The sequence below is a fragment of the Centroberyx gerrardi genome, chromosome 11 (assembly GCF_048128805.1).
Source record: "Centroberyx gerrardi isolate f3 chromosome 11, fCenGer3.hap1.cur.20231027, whole genome shotgun sequence".
NCBI classification, from domain to species: domain Eukaryota; kingdom Metazoa; phylum Chordata; class Actinopteri; order Beryciformes; family Berycidae; genus Centroberyx; species Centroberyx gerrardi.
The window spans coordinates 25,001,165-25,016,989 of record NC_136007.1 but is presented as its reverse complement, the minus strand read 5'-3'; the positions used below and the strand labels follow the sequence as shown (position 1 = coordinate 25,016,989).

General features: G+C 39.5%; 1 protein-coding gene across 2 annotated transcripts; it reads left to right on the top strand.

Moving 5' to 3' along the window:
* The first annotated feature begins 8,452 nt into the window (after positions 1-8,452).
* capns1a (calpain, small subunit 1 a) lies at positions 8,453-15,825 on the top strand. Of its 2 annotated transcripts, none has more exons than XM_071906179.2 (11): positions 8,453-8,560; positions 10,359-10,415; positions 10,502-10,538; positions 10,666-10,758; positions 10,989-11,046; positions 11,229-11,293; positions 11,743-11,811; positions 12,284-12,362; positions 14,291-14,407; positions 14,544-14,602; positions 14,745-15,825. In XM_071906179.2, exons 2-11 carry the CDS (start codon positions 10,369-10,371, stop codon positions 14,769-14,771), a joined length of 651 nt encoding a protein of 216 aa, XP_071762280.1. In that variant the 5' UTR covers positions 8,453-8,560; positions 10,359-10,368; the 3' UTR covers positions 14,772-15,825. The 2 variants fall into 2 exon arrangements, with proteins under 2 accessions (XP_071762280.1, XP_071762279.1); XM_071906178.2 differs by having other exon boundaries at positions 11,743-11,815; positions 12,288-12,362.

Genomic DNA, 15,825 nt, shown 5'->3' with positions numbered 1-15,825 from the left:
TACTGTGTTTGTAAAAGAAATTCAGTGAGTTGTGTTTTATGACTCGTGGACTACCAGTGAAGTCAGCATTTCAGTGTTAATAATTGAATTGTTTTTTAAAGATTATTTTTGCGACGGCAACAAAGAGTCATTATAAATGTTCATTTTAACATCACTTGTCTTCCGTTCCTTTTATTCTCCACCTCTTCCCTCCACTCTGTCTCATTGGAGTGAAAGGTCATGTGTTTATATAATTGCAACCAACACGTTCTATGAATAGATCAATTTCCATAGTGCTGGATCCCAGCGCATATTGAAAGTGAACAATGGGTATGTTTACATGCACACTCTTACCATGAATAATCAGGTTAAGGTGAAACACTTACATGGTTCAAAGTAACAATTTCCCCAACAACCCTGGTTTGCATGGATCTATCTGATAGTTGGGTTAGTTGACTGAGGGCAGGATGTTACACAACAGATGTGCTGTTTCTTAGATTTTATAAAAGCTTGTTTCAATGCTTTCTAGTGGCAGCGAATTTGTTCAGCGGCCATCGATAAACGTGAAGATGTTCATTTCTTTCATTGGGTTCAGCATGAAAAGGGTTAAGTAGTTGCTCTAAAAGTGTTGCCTTCTGTCAACAACTTCCTATTTGACCTTTTGGACTTCACATTTAAAAAAAAACAAAAAACAATGAAATCAGAGTAAGGTGTTCACATGGCAAAATGAATTGAAAGATTGAGCAAAGATCTACATGTATCAACTAGGGTTCGACTGATATGGCTGATATGGCTGGTGAAGATACCGATATTTTCAGGCTGAAGATACCGATAGCTGATATTTTGTGCACATACTCAATATTTTTAAATTTGGCCTTTTTCATTCCAAAAAAACCCCAAAATGCAAAGATTCAGTGTTTCCTCCAGAATCTTACTCTTGTCAGGTTGGAAAAGCCTTTGAAACAACACTTAGACCATCATGGGACACTGAAACTCTCCACTGAAACCCAGACTAATGACATTCTGTTAGTGTTAGCAGGGTGACCCACCACACCTGTTCAATGGTAAGGGACACTCTGGGATACATTAGGCCTAATGTCTACCTTAGCCTACCTTAAATGGTAGGCTAATGCCATTTCCAAAAAAAAGAATCAATTGAATACAATGAATAAATAAAATGTGTAAAGAAAATCAAATGTCATGTCAGGTTTTGCGGACTGTTCTTATGCAGCTGTGGTCAGGGAGGAACCTCCATCATATCAGAAGTGAACCGCATGACTCTGATATTTAATAAAAGGTCAATATCGGCCCAATATATCGGTCTAACCCAGGTATTAACTGGGTTATGCTTACACCGATTACCACCTTACTGCGATTAAGATAATCAGACTAAAGAGTTTACATTCGCTATAGTCACTGCATTGCCTCAATCAGGCTGACTCTGGATTATCGGCGTGTATGTGAACGTACCCAATGAGAAGCACTCTTCAATCACACTGTAATTCATGTGATATCATTGAATGCATGCTCCGTGTGAGCTGTAAGCGCTGTCCTAATCATTTCCCAGTCTTCCACATAGCGCTGTAGTTAAGTTAGTGGGTGCAATGCAGCAAAGTTCTGCAACACATCAGAGACGGCCGTGACTTTTCGTTGAAGGCTCAAATATTTATTTTCCTGTTTAATGACATCCGTGAGCCATCAAGCACACAGCCATTCCTCCTACACCGTTTGACCTTGTTCATTGTCCAGTAAATAAATCCCTAACCTTTTGAGGTCAGCTACACAAGCGAGGAAGATGGCACCACACACACATACATATATATATATATATATACAGTGTATAGTATATAACACTGACTAACATTCAGTCCAGCCTGAGTGCCCACTTCAAATATAAAGCATGGTTGTTTCCCTTTGTCTGTCTCTGCATTTCCAGAGCCTGGAGATGAAAGACCATTATGGCTTTCCAAAGTTAATTGATAATTTGATTTCGCTATCTTTGGAAAGTCATTGAATTCCTTCCTGCATGGTTATGGAATTCACTGAAAGAGACACAACAGCAGATGGGCTCGCCACGTGGAGAGCTTGCATGTAGCTTGCATAACAATTATCACAATGACTAACTAACGTGCAAATATGGCCCGGCAATTAGAACTGCATAGTTTATAGCTGCATGAGTGAGTCATCGGAAATAGTAACCACCCTAAGGTCACTGGTATTTAGGGAATTACATGTTGCCAATTTGAATTTATGAACTTCTCTGTCCAATCCCCCACAGTTTATCCTCCCTTATGCCACTAGGGAAATATTTGGAATACTTCAAATACCTATCATGCAGTTCAAGATATGTATGACATGAAAATAACATTTTTAGTCTTATTTTACACATCACCCGTGGAAAAAAGAGAGTCAGAATATCAGCTGCAGGAGTAAAGGTAGAAAAAGGTGCACTTCCCATGATTGGCATGATTATAGTTAAAACATTATCTTCTAGTATCTGCCTTAATTATAGAGTCCATGCTGCTGTGGGTGAAGGACTGTAGACCTTAAGTACCTTCCTTAACATTGTAATGACAGCCAATTATCTCACGTTTGCCCATTGTGGAGTGAAATTATGACTCCAAATCCTCCACACGTCTTCTCAACTCATCTGATTTCTCATTTCTACCTTGAATTGGAGTATAAAGCCCTGCACCAATACACATTTCAGGCACATTTGATTCCTACTGTGAGAGAAGATAGCAATGGGCTTGAATGATAAAATTGCGTTGTCAAGGTAACAGGTTGTTCTGAAGACTGCAAATATGTCGTATTGGGGATGCTCCTATACACGATTTCAACCTGCAGCCTTGGAAATTCTCAACTACTTAAGCTCCGCAGTTTATTCCCTTAAAGACAAGCAGGTAACTGCGGATGTAATACGTTATGCATTAATAATTCAACATATTTAATACCCAGCCTTTTTTTTTTTCATCAATATTTTGGAAATTATTCATTGAAAATCCCATTTACAATTACAAAAGCAAATCATAGCTGTCTGAAACCTTGTGGTGGTATAGTGAATTCAGGCAAATGATGAATGGGGAGAAAGGTGGAGACTGCTGGAGAATGGAGAGACACTGAGGCACCCTTTAACACGGCTCCTGATGTAACCATGGATACCTCTATTTCATGGATGGAGTAATTTTAGCTGGAGTGGGATTTGAAGGGTAGATATCTCTGTTTCTGCAGCGCATGTCATATATTAGCGCTTCTTAAATATCAGGTTCACATTGCAGCCACATACATGAGAAAACTGTCACAATGGATTTAATTATTTGCCATATGCCATGCATGCCTGTGCTGCATGTGTGATGATGAATAATAACACCCAGAATAATACGGAGGACAACCCAGAGTGTGATGCACTGCACACTGAGCCACTATCATGTGCTCATCAAGGACAAGGATGCATTCAGAGAGACAAGGCAGGTGTCAGAGATGCAATGGATGATGTAATGCATAATTTAAAACCCTGTTAAGAGCAGTTATGAAAATCAAGATTATAGTTTCATAGATGACATGACAGTGAATACATTCATTTAAAGGAAAAATTACAATTTTGACAAGTCAGGAAGAAAGGGAAAAAAGTCATGCAAATTGTTGAGCATGGTGAGGAAGATGAAGATGAAGAGCTGGAAGGTGAAGAACCAACAGAGATGTTTTGACAGTGAACATTAGGGGAAGTAAAACAGTGATGAATTGGTGTGATTCTAAATGTCAAACGCCTGCTTCATGGGCACGCTGCCCTGTTATGCAGGGAGCCTGCTTCTCCATGTGGAGGCCAGTAGTATGGAGACTTACTGTATGAGAGAGCAGACAGTGTCTACACTGTCAAGGCAACCGTGATAGAGCTGTCCGCGAGGGATTAAGAGGAGATGGAGCTATGATAAGAACAGAGCGGCAGTGAGACGAACTCAGGCGGCTTCTTGAAGTCGGGGGAACAAGAGAGCAGATTGTCAAAGTGTCAGAGAATCAGCACACTCGCCCGGATAAAGCCAGATTTCTTGCCCTTTTATTGCCGTGGTATTATATTTTGCTATGGAATATTAAAGAGAATAGACAGTGATAAATGCAACCAGGAGATTTTTCTCTTTTAAACTATTTAGCGACTCAGCAGGGAAAGACGTTCAGAAAAGTTTTAAAGGGCATAAGCACAAAATATCAGGCCCGGAGATCTGAGTGATGTGGTCAGTATATCAGATTAGTCTGTTGCAGTGGTGTGTGTGGGGGAGGATCCTTTTTTTGAATTGTTTTAGTTTAAAATATATAGTGTAATCCATCAAAAATAATGTAATGTAATGTTGGAAATGGCAATTTTAGATGCCAGCTGCCATACCAATGCACGTCTTGGGCCAAGAAATACAGAATCCAAGAATACAAGAAATACAGAATCCAAGAATACAAGAAATACAGAATCCAAGAATACAATACAGAATCCAAGAATACTATAAGATCAAAACGTCGCTTCGCAAACAGAGGTGCTAACATCATCGAATTAAATTAGGCAAGAAAACAAAGTGGTTGAAGTTAGGTTTGGATAATGGGTAGAAAAGGCTAGATTTAGGTAAGGTAAATTGGTAAGTAGGGGTGGTGGACGAGGCTTCCTCCAGGCCTCAGGACTGATGCAGCGGATAGAACAACTCAACTCTGTCGAGTGCTCTCTGACTCCACCTGCTGGATTTATTCAGCACTTACACACGGCCATGTTTAAATGGTCAAGTCCCATGTGAGAAAGCACCCACCCTGCTGAAGTGTTCTTGTGCAAGACACTGAGTCCCCTGCCGGCCTCAGGGGGGCACTGTTCTGCAGCGGGCCCGCCTCTCATGCTGTGCCAGCCAATCAGAGCTCTGCACAGCAGCGACTGCAGGAGGGTCTTTAAGAGTGTCAGGTCAGGGTTTGACCAATATGGGTTTTTGAAGCCTGATACCGATATTTTTTGCTGATACTTTGCTGAACTGCTGATATCTAAAACTTTGTGCCGATATTCAATGTCTTTAAATTCGACTATTTTCATGCCAGCCCCCCCAAAGGATTCAGTGTTTCCACACAGAAATGTCAGTAATGTAGTCTTGTCTGGAGAAGTCTCTGAAGCAGCGTTTAGACCAGCATGTGATCACATTCTTTTAGGTGGCTTAGCAGCTCCTTAGGGTGGGGCAGCTGTCACTGCAGGTTTTAAATCCTCCCACACCACACTGCAATGATTCCTCTGGTCAGCCATGATGACAAAGCGATATGCTGGTCTAACCATAATGTCAAATATCCCTCCAGAACTAAACCTTTAATGACTGGGGTGGATCTGAAGCAGCTGCTGTTCATTGAAAACACTTGGACTGAGCTTCCTGGTATCATATAGCCTACAGCTTTGTTAGATTTAATGCTATAGACAACAGTGAATCAGGAACTGGTATAATTTTAAAATTGTTTTGCTTCACAACAGTTATGTTTGTTGTATAGTCAATTTATACACTACTGTACAGGTACCTACCTAATACAGTTAGCTAATTACTAGTTAGCTAGCTAACTGCTAATACCCCAACTATCTAGCCGGCTAATCAATAAGAAAAACAGCTAGGCTATATGTCAGAACCATGCCACCCAAACCTTTTCCAGAGGCCAAAGATGCTAAATGAATTCAGGTACATTGCCATTAGCTATAGAAACAGGAGGACTCACTGTTAGGCTACATTAAAAGTGGACATGTTTTGCCTCTTAAAAAAATTTAATGTTATGCTTTATTGTTCTTTATATGAGCTGTAAAGTCTTGATAAGATGACTATGAAAGACTTGTGACCTGCCTCAGAAAAGGTGGATTCGCTTTATCTATAAAACCTGGAAACATAATATTGCCTACTTTGTTTGTAAGATACCTGAATTTGTTTGTTTGCTACACAAACTGCAAAATGATGCATACCTTGTGAGCACATGTAACTGGGTGCCTGGAGTGCATGACACTGAAATAACACCAATCAATCTTAGAGGAACTGCTCAAACAACAATGAAAAATAACTTAAATAACTTAAATATTATCACACATCATGGACACCATCTGTCTAGACCCTGTTTTTCCTGCTAGAATACAAGCCAGATAGCTGTTTTTTTGCTGTTTTCTCCACATGCAAAGATGACAGATCCATGTATTGTAAAGCGATATTCGGTAGAATGGGATAAATTATAACATTTGACTTGACAATGGTATCTGTGCATAGCCTACTTCAGGCTCTTCTCCACCCACCGAAACAAAAGCATGTTCTCCTTGATAATGTATTCCACACAGTCCTCATTGCTGAACAAAAAAATGCTCCTTTGGCACAACCAATTCCAAGTATGGGCTAATCACTGCTTACATGATCCAATTAGCAGAGAATAGGATTTTGTCGAAAATGAACGAAAACACAATTTTTCTCCCTTCCCATAAATTGTATTAAATCATTCAGTGTGGTGTGCTATCGTTTTTTAAACATGCCCCAAGTCCATTGGCAAGTCTTCACAGGCATTGCCAGGCCCTTTTAGCAGCGCTGCAGCTCCCTCATAAAATTGTTTAACCACCATAAAAATATTTTTCTCCAAAGAAATCTTGCATTCTCAGCCTGCAAAGTGAAATTTGATGATTTATGGTATGAGAGACGGCTACATGGCAGGAATTAGTACTCTGCCGATGCTGCTTCTGTGTAGCTTCAGCTGTCACTGTAATGCAGTGGTTCTCAAAGTAGGGTCCGGGGACCACCAGGGGCCCTCGTGGGGGCTCCAGGGGTCCCCAGCTAAATGAAGATTAGTGTCATTTCACTGTTATTTCATTCACTACTTAGCATGATGAGAGAATGAATAAGAATAGCTATTCTGATCAGAGGTTTCCCTCTCTGTTATCCACCTTCAGTCCTTGACATGGGAGAAGTCTGGGGACTCCTGCTCCAGTTTATATATGAGGAGCTGTTGTCACTGCCTGAAACATGAGGCTTCATCATAACCAGTGAGGGAAGTAGAGTAGGGTTTATACATCTTTATTTTGTAAACATAGAAAATGCATACAAGACATAATTCATGAATAGTCTAATGCCATTATATAAACTCCATTTGCCATATTCTGGTTTATATACATTTTTTTCTTTGTTGTATTCTGTTGCTGTTTGCTGCTGTAATTCCCCCCACGGGGATCGTTCAAGTTTCATCTTATCTTATAATTGACTCATTTGCCCAGCGGCCAGACTATCAGATGCTTCACAACATGACACAAAACAACTGGTTGGTTGAATATTGCACATAGCTAAAATAGCTTCTTTGTCCCAAACAACTGAAATGAAATAAATGTGGGAGCGTTATTTCTGCCACCTTCACACTGAACACATTGACACTTTGACTTTTCAGTGGCTGTATATATAGGTTGGACAGGCAAGGACACCTTTGTCTGATTTCATTTTACTATATGGAGATATTCAAGTAGCCTAAATGCAAAGAGGCAGAAGAGCCCTAGGAAGTCAGCAAAAGTTGGATGAGAGAAAACAAGCCAATGTTAAGTCAAACTGAAACTAAATTTGCATAAGTTTGTGGTTTAAATCCACTTATTAATGATAACAGACATCCCACTAGTTGTATTGGTTTAGTGTTTTAGTCTTCTTTTGTAGCACCAACAAACCTTATTTCTGCTGGGATAACACAGACTTCGGCAAGTTGTGACTGTAGTAAAAAGCAAGCAGAAATAATTGCTATACTGCAAAAAGTTTAAAGTCAGTTGAGTTCAATTTAAAATAGATACTTGACCTTCAGGTCATCAGAATTCTATTTTTTTTGTACCAGTTGTACTACAAGCAACAGGGCTGATGACAAGAATTTGTATTTTTTATTTATTAATTCTTTTTTTTTTTTTTTTTTTTACATCTTAGTAGACTTAGTAGAATAGCTTCCCCTGTTCATACTCCAGTCCAGATGGTGGTGGTAATGCACCATAAAGGTATAAAAAAGAAAGAGGAAAGAAGAAAAGCAACAAAGATAGTATAATTTGAAAGAGGAAAAAGGAGATCTCGCACATCTACATGAAATGACATGAGATACGTCAAAAGACGAGTGCCGATATTGTTTGCTACAATAATGCATCATAAGTAACAACGAGTATATCTTCTCATCCAGAGATATTTAGAATTTGACAATTTAGCCTGTAAACGTTACACGTTGTCACACTGCGCATGTCCGAAACGGAACTAACTGCTGTACAAAGTTAGTTCTAGCTAAATAAAAAGGCACCTCTAGTAAGCTGTTTGTCATCGAAAGCTTACTAGGAAACAAACCACTGGGACAACAGAATCAACTAAGCCTGCCGTACAACAAGATGTTGAACCAAAACCTTTAGAATGTATTTGACTTGCAGTTAAAACTGAAGCAAAGACGGTAACAAGCGAGAGATTGTCCTCTCACATCAGTATATTCCTCTCTGAAGCATCAGTTGGGCGTGTTGACAGACTAGCATGCCAGCTGAGTTAGTCGAACTCACGCAGTGAAGCTCAGATAATTTTCTGCCAACAAGTTTACGAAGTGTTGTTGCCTTAAGGTTAGTATAACCCGTCCAATTTAGAATTAACAAGTTGGCGTTACCTGTAAACGAACTGTAGGGCTAACTGGATGTCAGAGTTTGTTGTTAATTCCAGGCTTTGCCGAATTTAACAGATACCCATGTAGCCTAACGTTAGCTCGACCAGCTAGCTTTACATGCTACCGTTAGCACTTCCTAGCTTAATCAGTGCTATTAGCTTGAGAGGTTGCACAATTTAGAGAATGCTGTATATATTCTATCACGGCATCTATTGTCAGCTTTCGCATAATATCAGCTGATGTTGGTTGGGTCAACTAAAAACTAACTAACGTTAATTTAGCTCTATTGTGGAGTAAACTAACGCTAGGTTAAGTTACATAAAGTTAACTGCTGAAGTAGAAAGTTTAACGTTAGCTAGCTAGCTAACTTCCTAGCTGGCTTTTTCATACACATCGATGTCAAAGTGACATCAGTGTTTTGAACGTACTACTGACATTTTAATTGTGATACGTCTTTTGTCAATATTGGTGCGTCATTCAGTTTTTTTCCACGCAGGAAATATTTTAAGTGGGCCTAGTGGGTGTGTCCTTTAATTAGGGGTGATGGTAGAAGTAAACAGTAATAGGAATTGTTTGATAGCAAAGAAGCCTGAAAACGGGATTGCTATAGCTACAAAAACACAGCTCTATTGACTAACTTAAACTAAACATGACAGGACTAAATAGTGAGCGAGCTAAAAAGCTAGTACATCCCTGTTATGCCCACAGATTCACAACATCTTCAACTAAATCCTATTCTCCCTTTTCTTACAATTTTTTGTCTGCTGTCTACTCCTGCTCATTGATTCTTATTCTCCATTATAATGTCTGGCATGAATTAAGAACAGTGCTAAAGAAGTATAGCCTCCTCAGCTGGGGCTTTTCAAAGCCTAAATGCTTGGATGGCACAGACCCATCACTTTTGTGTAGCCTAGTTGAGAGAGATGCTATGCCAACGGAAAACACAAGGAAGTCAGCATTGGCAGGCTTAAATGTTTGTCATCAGGGCAGCACAGGTTTTTTTTTTATTTATTTTTTTGTCAACAGGCCACAATGGATGAAAGATTCTAAAATTCGCTGGGCACTTTATCTATTTTTCAGCCAAATCTGATTATTAGAGTAGATGAGTACCTAGATGGTGATTGGTTAGTGTCTGGTAGAATAAATAAACTAATCAGCCATTGTCTACATTTATCAGAATTTGTCTGGTGGCTTGTGTTACCCACCCTATTTATCTTATCACATTTGTAAACACAATTGCAATGTTCAAAATACTCACTGTGCTATATATTTTTCAATTGTTGATGTCATGCATCCCTGATGTTAATTGAAAGATTTAGTTGGTTTAAAAAGAGTGACAATTTTTTTTCTAATGTACAACTTAATATCCAGACCAGGGATTCTGTGCAGCACCAGAAAACATGGTTTAGGCAGCTGTCTTAAACACATTTCCCTCCGAGAGAAAAATTGCAGCTTTTTTAGATATTGCAGTGGTCAATATTGTGAATTAATTATTTTTCTAACTAATTGTTTTTCTATTCATTGTGCAGCTCTAGCTACAAGTCATAGCTGCAGCCATAATTGTTATCAAAAAGTTATCATGCATCATATTTTTAGTTAAAGGAGTTAAACTCTTGCATGCGCGGAGCTCAGAGAGTTGAGGTCTTTAGTCAAAACAAGTTTTCAAGACACTGGAATATCTTGAATGCAACACAAACTCGGGCAGTGTTTGAGGTATAAATTCTTTGCCTAATCTATGTGCTACTTTGCATTCACAGTTGATGAAAGATGTTTTTGGCCAAAAAGCTCATTGGTGGCCTCATTGATGTTGTGAGGTGAGAATCTGCACAAAATACCTATCTAATCCAAAGAATGCATGGTTTCTGGTTTAACCTGTTTGTCTGTGACCCTTACCCCACAGCAACATCGACCCAGGCCAGTTTGTGCCCTCTGACCCTGTGAGTGACAGCTCTCCAATTTTATAAGCATTATAAGATCAGCAATTGCACCATCTCCCCATCACTTTACTGCTAACACTGGATTATCACAATGTCTCTAACGGTTGCTTATGCCTCTGTCCTGCAGCCTCCACCACGCAGGCCACTTGCATACGCAGAGCAGAATGAGAGCGACGAGGAGAGACAGTTCCGCAAAGTCTTCCAGCAGCTTGCCGGAGATGTAAGTACTATATTGTCATATCTTCTTGCATTCCTTTTGTTTATTTTTAACATTAGCCAGATTATGAATCCATTCCATTTCATTAATCCAGGAAGATCCAGAGGTCCAGAGTTTGTTTAAACCATGGAAATAATTTTAAATCATTTTCCATTTTGTGGGACCAGAAATATGTAGGCCTGTACATGTTCTTTACTTACTGATTTTTATACTATTTCATCTTTGTTATATAGGACATGGAAGTGAGTCCCACTGAACTGATGAACATCCTGAACAGAATAATTTCCAGACGTAAGACATGTCAAATTCAGACTTCATCTTGTTTTTATGCCTTTATGTATTTCTAGTAATTCTTTGTGGTTTTCTACCTGATTCTACTGTGATTCAGTTCTTGACAGCATTCATGTTCTGGCCCCGTTGTTTGTTTTTGAAGAGAAACGTTACCATGAATGGCTGTTGTGTTTACATTTTAGATGGGGACCTGAAGACAGATGGGTTCAGCATTGAGTCTTGCCGGAGCATGGTGGCAGTCATGGATGTATCCTTTCTATTAGTAGGCTTTATGTGTTGTGTGATCCACATGACAATAAGCAATGAAGCTGACAGTGACAACAGCAACTGTTTTTATATCTTACTGACAAAACAAACATAACAGTCAGCTGTAAGAAAGGGAAGACTTGCTCAGCAGGCTCCATAAACACCTACAGCTCATTAAGGCTGGGGGTCATGCAGCACGATTTTTAGGCTAATTATAGCCACAATTTGACCATCGTGACTGATTTTCAAGATTAGACCAAGCCTGCACTGGCTTTATACGCTGTGTAGTTGGCATTCTTCACAGTAAATTCTGTATATCATGGACATGGATAAAGAAGGCACAGAAAAGCAAGAGTACGCCTTGGGCAAATATAGTAATGGAGTAATAGACCTGTTTGTTTAAGCCAGAGCCAATGAAGGAGAACGTTGTCTTCCTTAACACCGTTTCAGAGTGACAGCACTGGGAAACTCGGATTCCATGAATTCAAACACCTCTGGAACAATATCAAGAAATGGCAGGCAAGTGCAGTTGGCCCTTTTCATTTCTACTACTGCAGAACAGGTGGCTACGCAACTGTTTCAGGATTTCAGAGAAGTGACAGTTCCTTTGTTGCACAGTGAAATTCCTGTGGCCAATGTTAATTATCTCCAGTAACAGTGAACATAGAGAAGATTGTTTTGGAACAAAGCGGGGCTAAGGCATATCTGAGCTTTCTATTGAGGTTAGCAATGGGTTTCATAGGAATGTACTATGTGCCAAACGCTTCTGCACTCATTTTTACTGCCATTCTTTAAATAGGCATGATCCTATGCACTGTTTACTACATTTACTACATTCTAACTATAAACAAATGCTAAATTGTCAAAACCATATTGGCAACTAGTTGGGTTTTGGAGGAGAAATTGATTTTGCTCCTTGACTTGTTGTAGGTTCAGAGTCAGTTTACCAGGAATCTGTTTCAGTTGGGTTAATTGCCTTTTTATGTTTTAGGGAGTGTACAAGAGCTATGACACAGATGGCTCTGGTGTCATTGGTGCAGATGAGCTGCCCAATGCTTTCAGGGCTGCCGGTAAGACACATTTTGGAAACTTACATCTAAGTTATTTTAATGTAATAGATTTATGAAACCATCATGATTTCCCATATTGAATGGATAAATGTTTCCGAATAGGCCATAAAAAAAGTCAATCATATGACTTAAAACATGTTACATAATTGCAGCTGTGAAGTTAAGTTGCCTAATTAGGGTAACAGCATTTTCTATAGTGTGGCAACTCTGGCAGCGAGAGCATGTGTGAACATGAAAATGAATCACCAAAGACAGTTTGCAAGTGGAAGAACAAAATTATTTATTATTATAAGATTAGAGAAGAGGAGAGGTAGCAAATGATGCAACACCGGTTCTACCCAGACCAGGGGATCTTCTCTTCTAACTGGATTCTTGGCACTGAGGAAACCGATAGGAGAAGGGAGTTTTCCTTTTCACACGCCTCTTCTTTGTCCAAGATAGTTTGCCAGTGAACGTTACCAGTCCGTTTCCCCTCAGTCAGAGTCCACCCAACAACCCAGTTTATACACAGTAAGGCCAATGAGAGGGAGTTTTGGCTTGTAGCTTCTCACCACAACATGCTGAGTCGGTCTGTCCTTGGAGCGATCCTCCACTGCTCTGGGCTAGGGAAGAGATTGACAGGCTTATAAAAGCAGGTAGGAGCTGATTGGGGGGTATGCATTACTAGAGTGAGTGAAACTATGCTGACTTTAAAAACTTCACCAGAATCACTGAACAAAATATGTAATTCATGCATGACTTAGCCACTACAATTAGAAAATCATAGAGCTACTTCCTGGTGTGCATGTACACAGGTGGCAGCAACGACCCTGTCCATGCTTGTGACTTCTACCTTACTGCTTGGTGTACAAGCGCACACTTTATTTCTCTTTTGCAGGGCTCTTAGGGCTCTGCGCTGCGTAAACAGTGCATAGCGTAATTCCCCTAAGCACTGTGCATTGCAAAAAAGATTACACATGAATGAAAGACCAAACTAATACATGAACGAACACACAGAGCCCAGCTCTTACAGAGTTGCTCCAATCGAGAACCTAATAATAGCTGTAGTTTAAACTATTAGAATTGCAACCTAGTATTGGCCATAGTGCTTTCCATTAATGGGCAACTCAGTCATGTGGCTGTGCATGTTTTTTGCAATTTTGTATACACCTGTTTTTTAAAGTTACTACCAGTAGAATTTGAAACTTGATGACTTTAGCGACCCCTTGACTCCCTTAGTGGTAGGGATGAATAGAAGACTCGCCACTCGTTCCCCCCTCTGCCGGCTGCAGAAAGAAGACAAACATGCATACAGAAGAGGTGACATGAAACTGCCATAATGTAAACTGAATAATGGAACTGGAATAACTTGTTTACAGAGGCAGGTTATTTTTCCCACAGCACAAGATGTGTTCATCAAGAGCCAAATTCAGGTCAGTCAGTCAGTCAGACGGCTCTGCCTCACTTCATACTGAGTGATGCTCATTCACCCGCTGTTAGGTATAGCTTTGCATCTGTGGTGACTAATCTATGCAACAAAAAAAATTGACAGTGAATATTTTAATTACAAGTAGATTGAGCTAGCAAAGCAATTTTGCCTAACGTGTAATTTATTACATTTGGGGTTTTGCTCAGCTTCTACTTGCTTTATTTATTTCCTGGTTAATGGCCAGTGAACGCTAGTCAAATAGCTAAACTGCTCGATCAATATTCTAAACACCTAGATAGATATGGGAAGCTAGTCGAACATAAGTCAAATGTTTCTAAACTCTATAGCAAAGAGGTCACTTGGCTCAACCTCATCTTTGAGCTGCCATGTGAGGGATTTGAATATCTTACCTGGAATTTGAATATATTTGTGTTCAGCAGATCAGTAACATGCAGCCTTTGTATGGAATAATGTTCAATAGGAAAATTACAGTGGTTTAATTTGTTCATCTCTTTGTCAGGCTTCCCCCTCAACGACCAGCTGTTCCAGATGATTATACGCAGATACAGTGATGAAAATGGGAACATGGATTTTGACAACTACATTGGTTGCCTTGTGAGGCTGGATGCCATGTGCCGTAAGTTTTAAAGAAAGCTCAATCATAAAACTGTACTCGAAGGCAGTCACAAGAATGATTTTTTAAAATTCTGCAGGGCTGCAATCTAATCTCTTAAACTTCAAGTGTAGTAAGCCTAACCTCTGTTCTGATTCAGGTGCCTTCAAAACCCTGGATAAGGATAACAATGGGACTATCAAGGTCAATGTTCAAGAGGTAATCGATCCCAGTTAATTCCAAAGTTACACTAGTTTTTGCCTGGAATTCAATATGTAAAAGCATTGATTCATATGATAGGAACAGTTTGCTCATATTGTGAAGGTTAATGTCATCTTTATCTATTCTTGTGTCTTTGCAGTGGCTCCAGTTGACCATGTACTCTTGAGCACAGAAGATGCCTCTTCTGCTTGTTACAGAACCACTTTGTCTGTCCACACAATATATTTTTCACCATCCCTAGAACTTCCCATGTTAATCAGCCAATCCCTTGTGTGTGCAGGTTTTATTTGAATGTGAATGCAACATTTCATTTTTCAAAACAGAACTGATGCTAGGAACCCCGTAAACCTGCACTCACAATGGTAACCTTAACTGTCAACTTTTGTATATATCTCTAACAGTCCCATTGAATGCTCTGGAACAGCATGTATGTGGTCCAGGTGCATAAAGATGCTAGCCTGTTGGATTGCTGTCATTTGGTTTTCAATGTCTAACCCACAATGCTGTCCAGTTTGGTGAAAGGGAAAGTTTGGCAATTTTAGAGCTATGAATTATGTTTCACTCACATTATACCCTATTGCAAGTTAATGCAATTATTGTGAAGCAATTTGTGCTTTAACTATTTGGACACTCCATTATTTTGCTAGTTGCAAGGGACTAACATTAGAGTTGCACTGTTTTATGCACAGCTGTCGGATATCACAATGCTTTCTGTGGCTACTAGCAGGTCTATACATGAGTGAAGCATAATGTGCAAGTATATGTCTAAAAATCCCAAACTTTCTTATAAGTGACCTACTGTTTAATGGTAGTTTGTTAATGGAAATGTTCAGTATATCCAAGTTATCTCTTCTGCAATACTAATGTACATTAGCACACCAAAGGGGAATGCGTTGGTGGGTGGGCAAGTTGATATTGTGCCATATGTGCCATGGCACTTGGCCATAGCATTCTCTGTTTTTTTTTGTCAGCTTACCAATAATTTCCATGTTACATTCTGTACCCATTCAAAATGCCTACACAAGATAATGCCAGCACAATATTAGAATGATAATATATAACAAAGATGTTTATGCCACAACTGCATGCAGCCAATAGTAGAGATGGCATTAATAAAGAATTTGACATGTAGTTAGTTATTGCCAGTCACTGAATTGTTACTGAAATGCCTGGCAGGACAAATACCTGTGCCATATTTGGAATAAAAGCGACAGAATACA

Excerpts from the sequence above, each read along its gene's own strand:
- capns1a (XM_071906179.2), top strand. The coding sequence starts at position 10,369 with ATGTTTTTGGCCAAAAAGCTCATTGGTGGCCTCATTGATGTTGTGAG. Across the intron at positions 10,759-10,988 it reads TCCAGCAGCTTGCCGGAGAT|GACATGGAAGTGAGTCCCAC; the intron begins GTAAGTACTATA and ends TTTGTTATATAG. Across the intron at positions 11,812-12,283 it reads ACAATATCAAGAAATGGCAG|GGAGTGTACAAGAGCTATGA; the intron begins GCAAGTGCAGTT and ends TTTATGTTTTAG.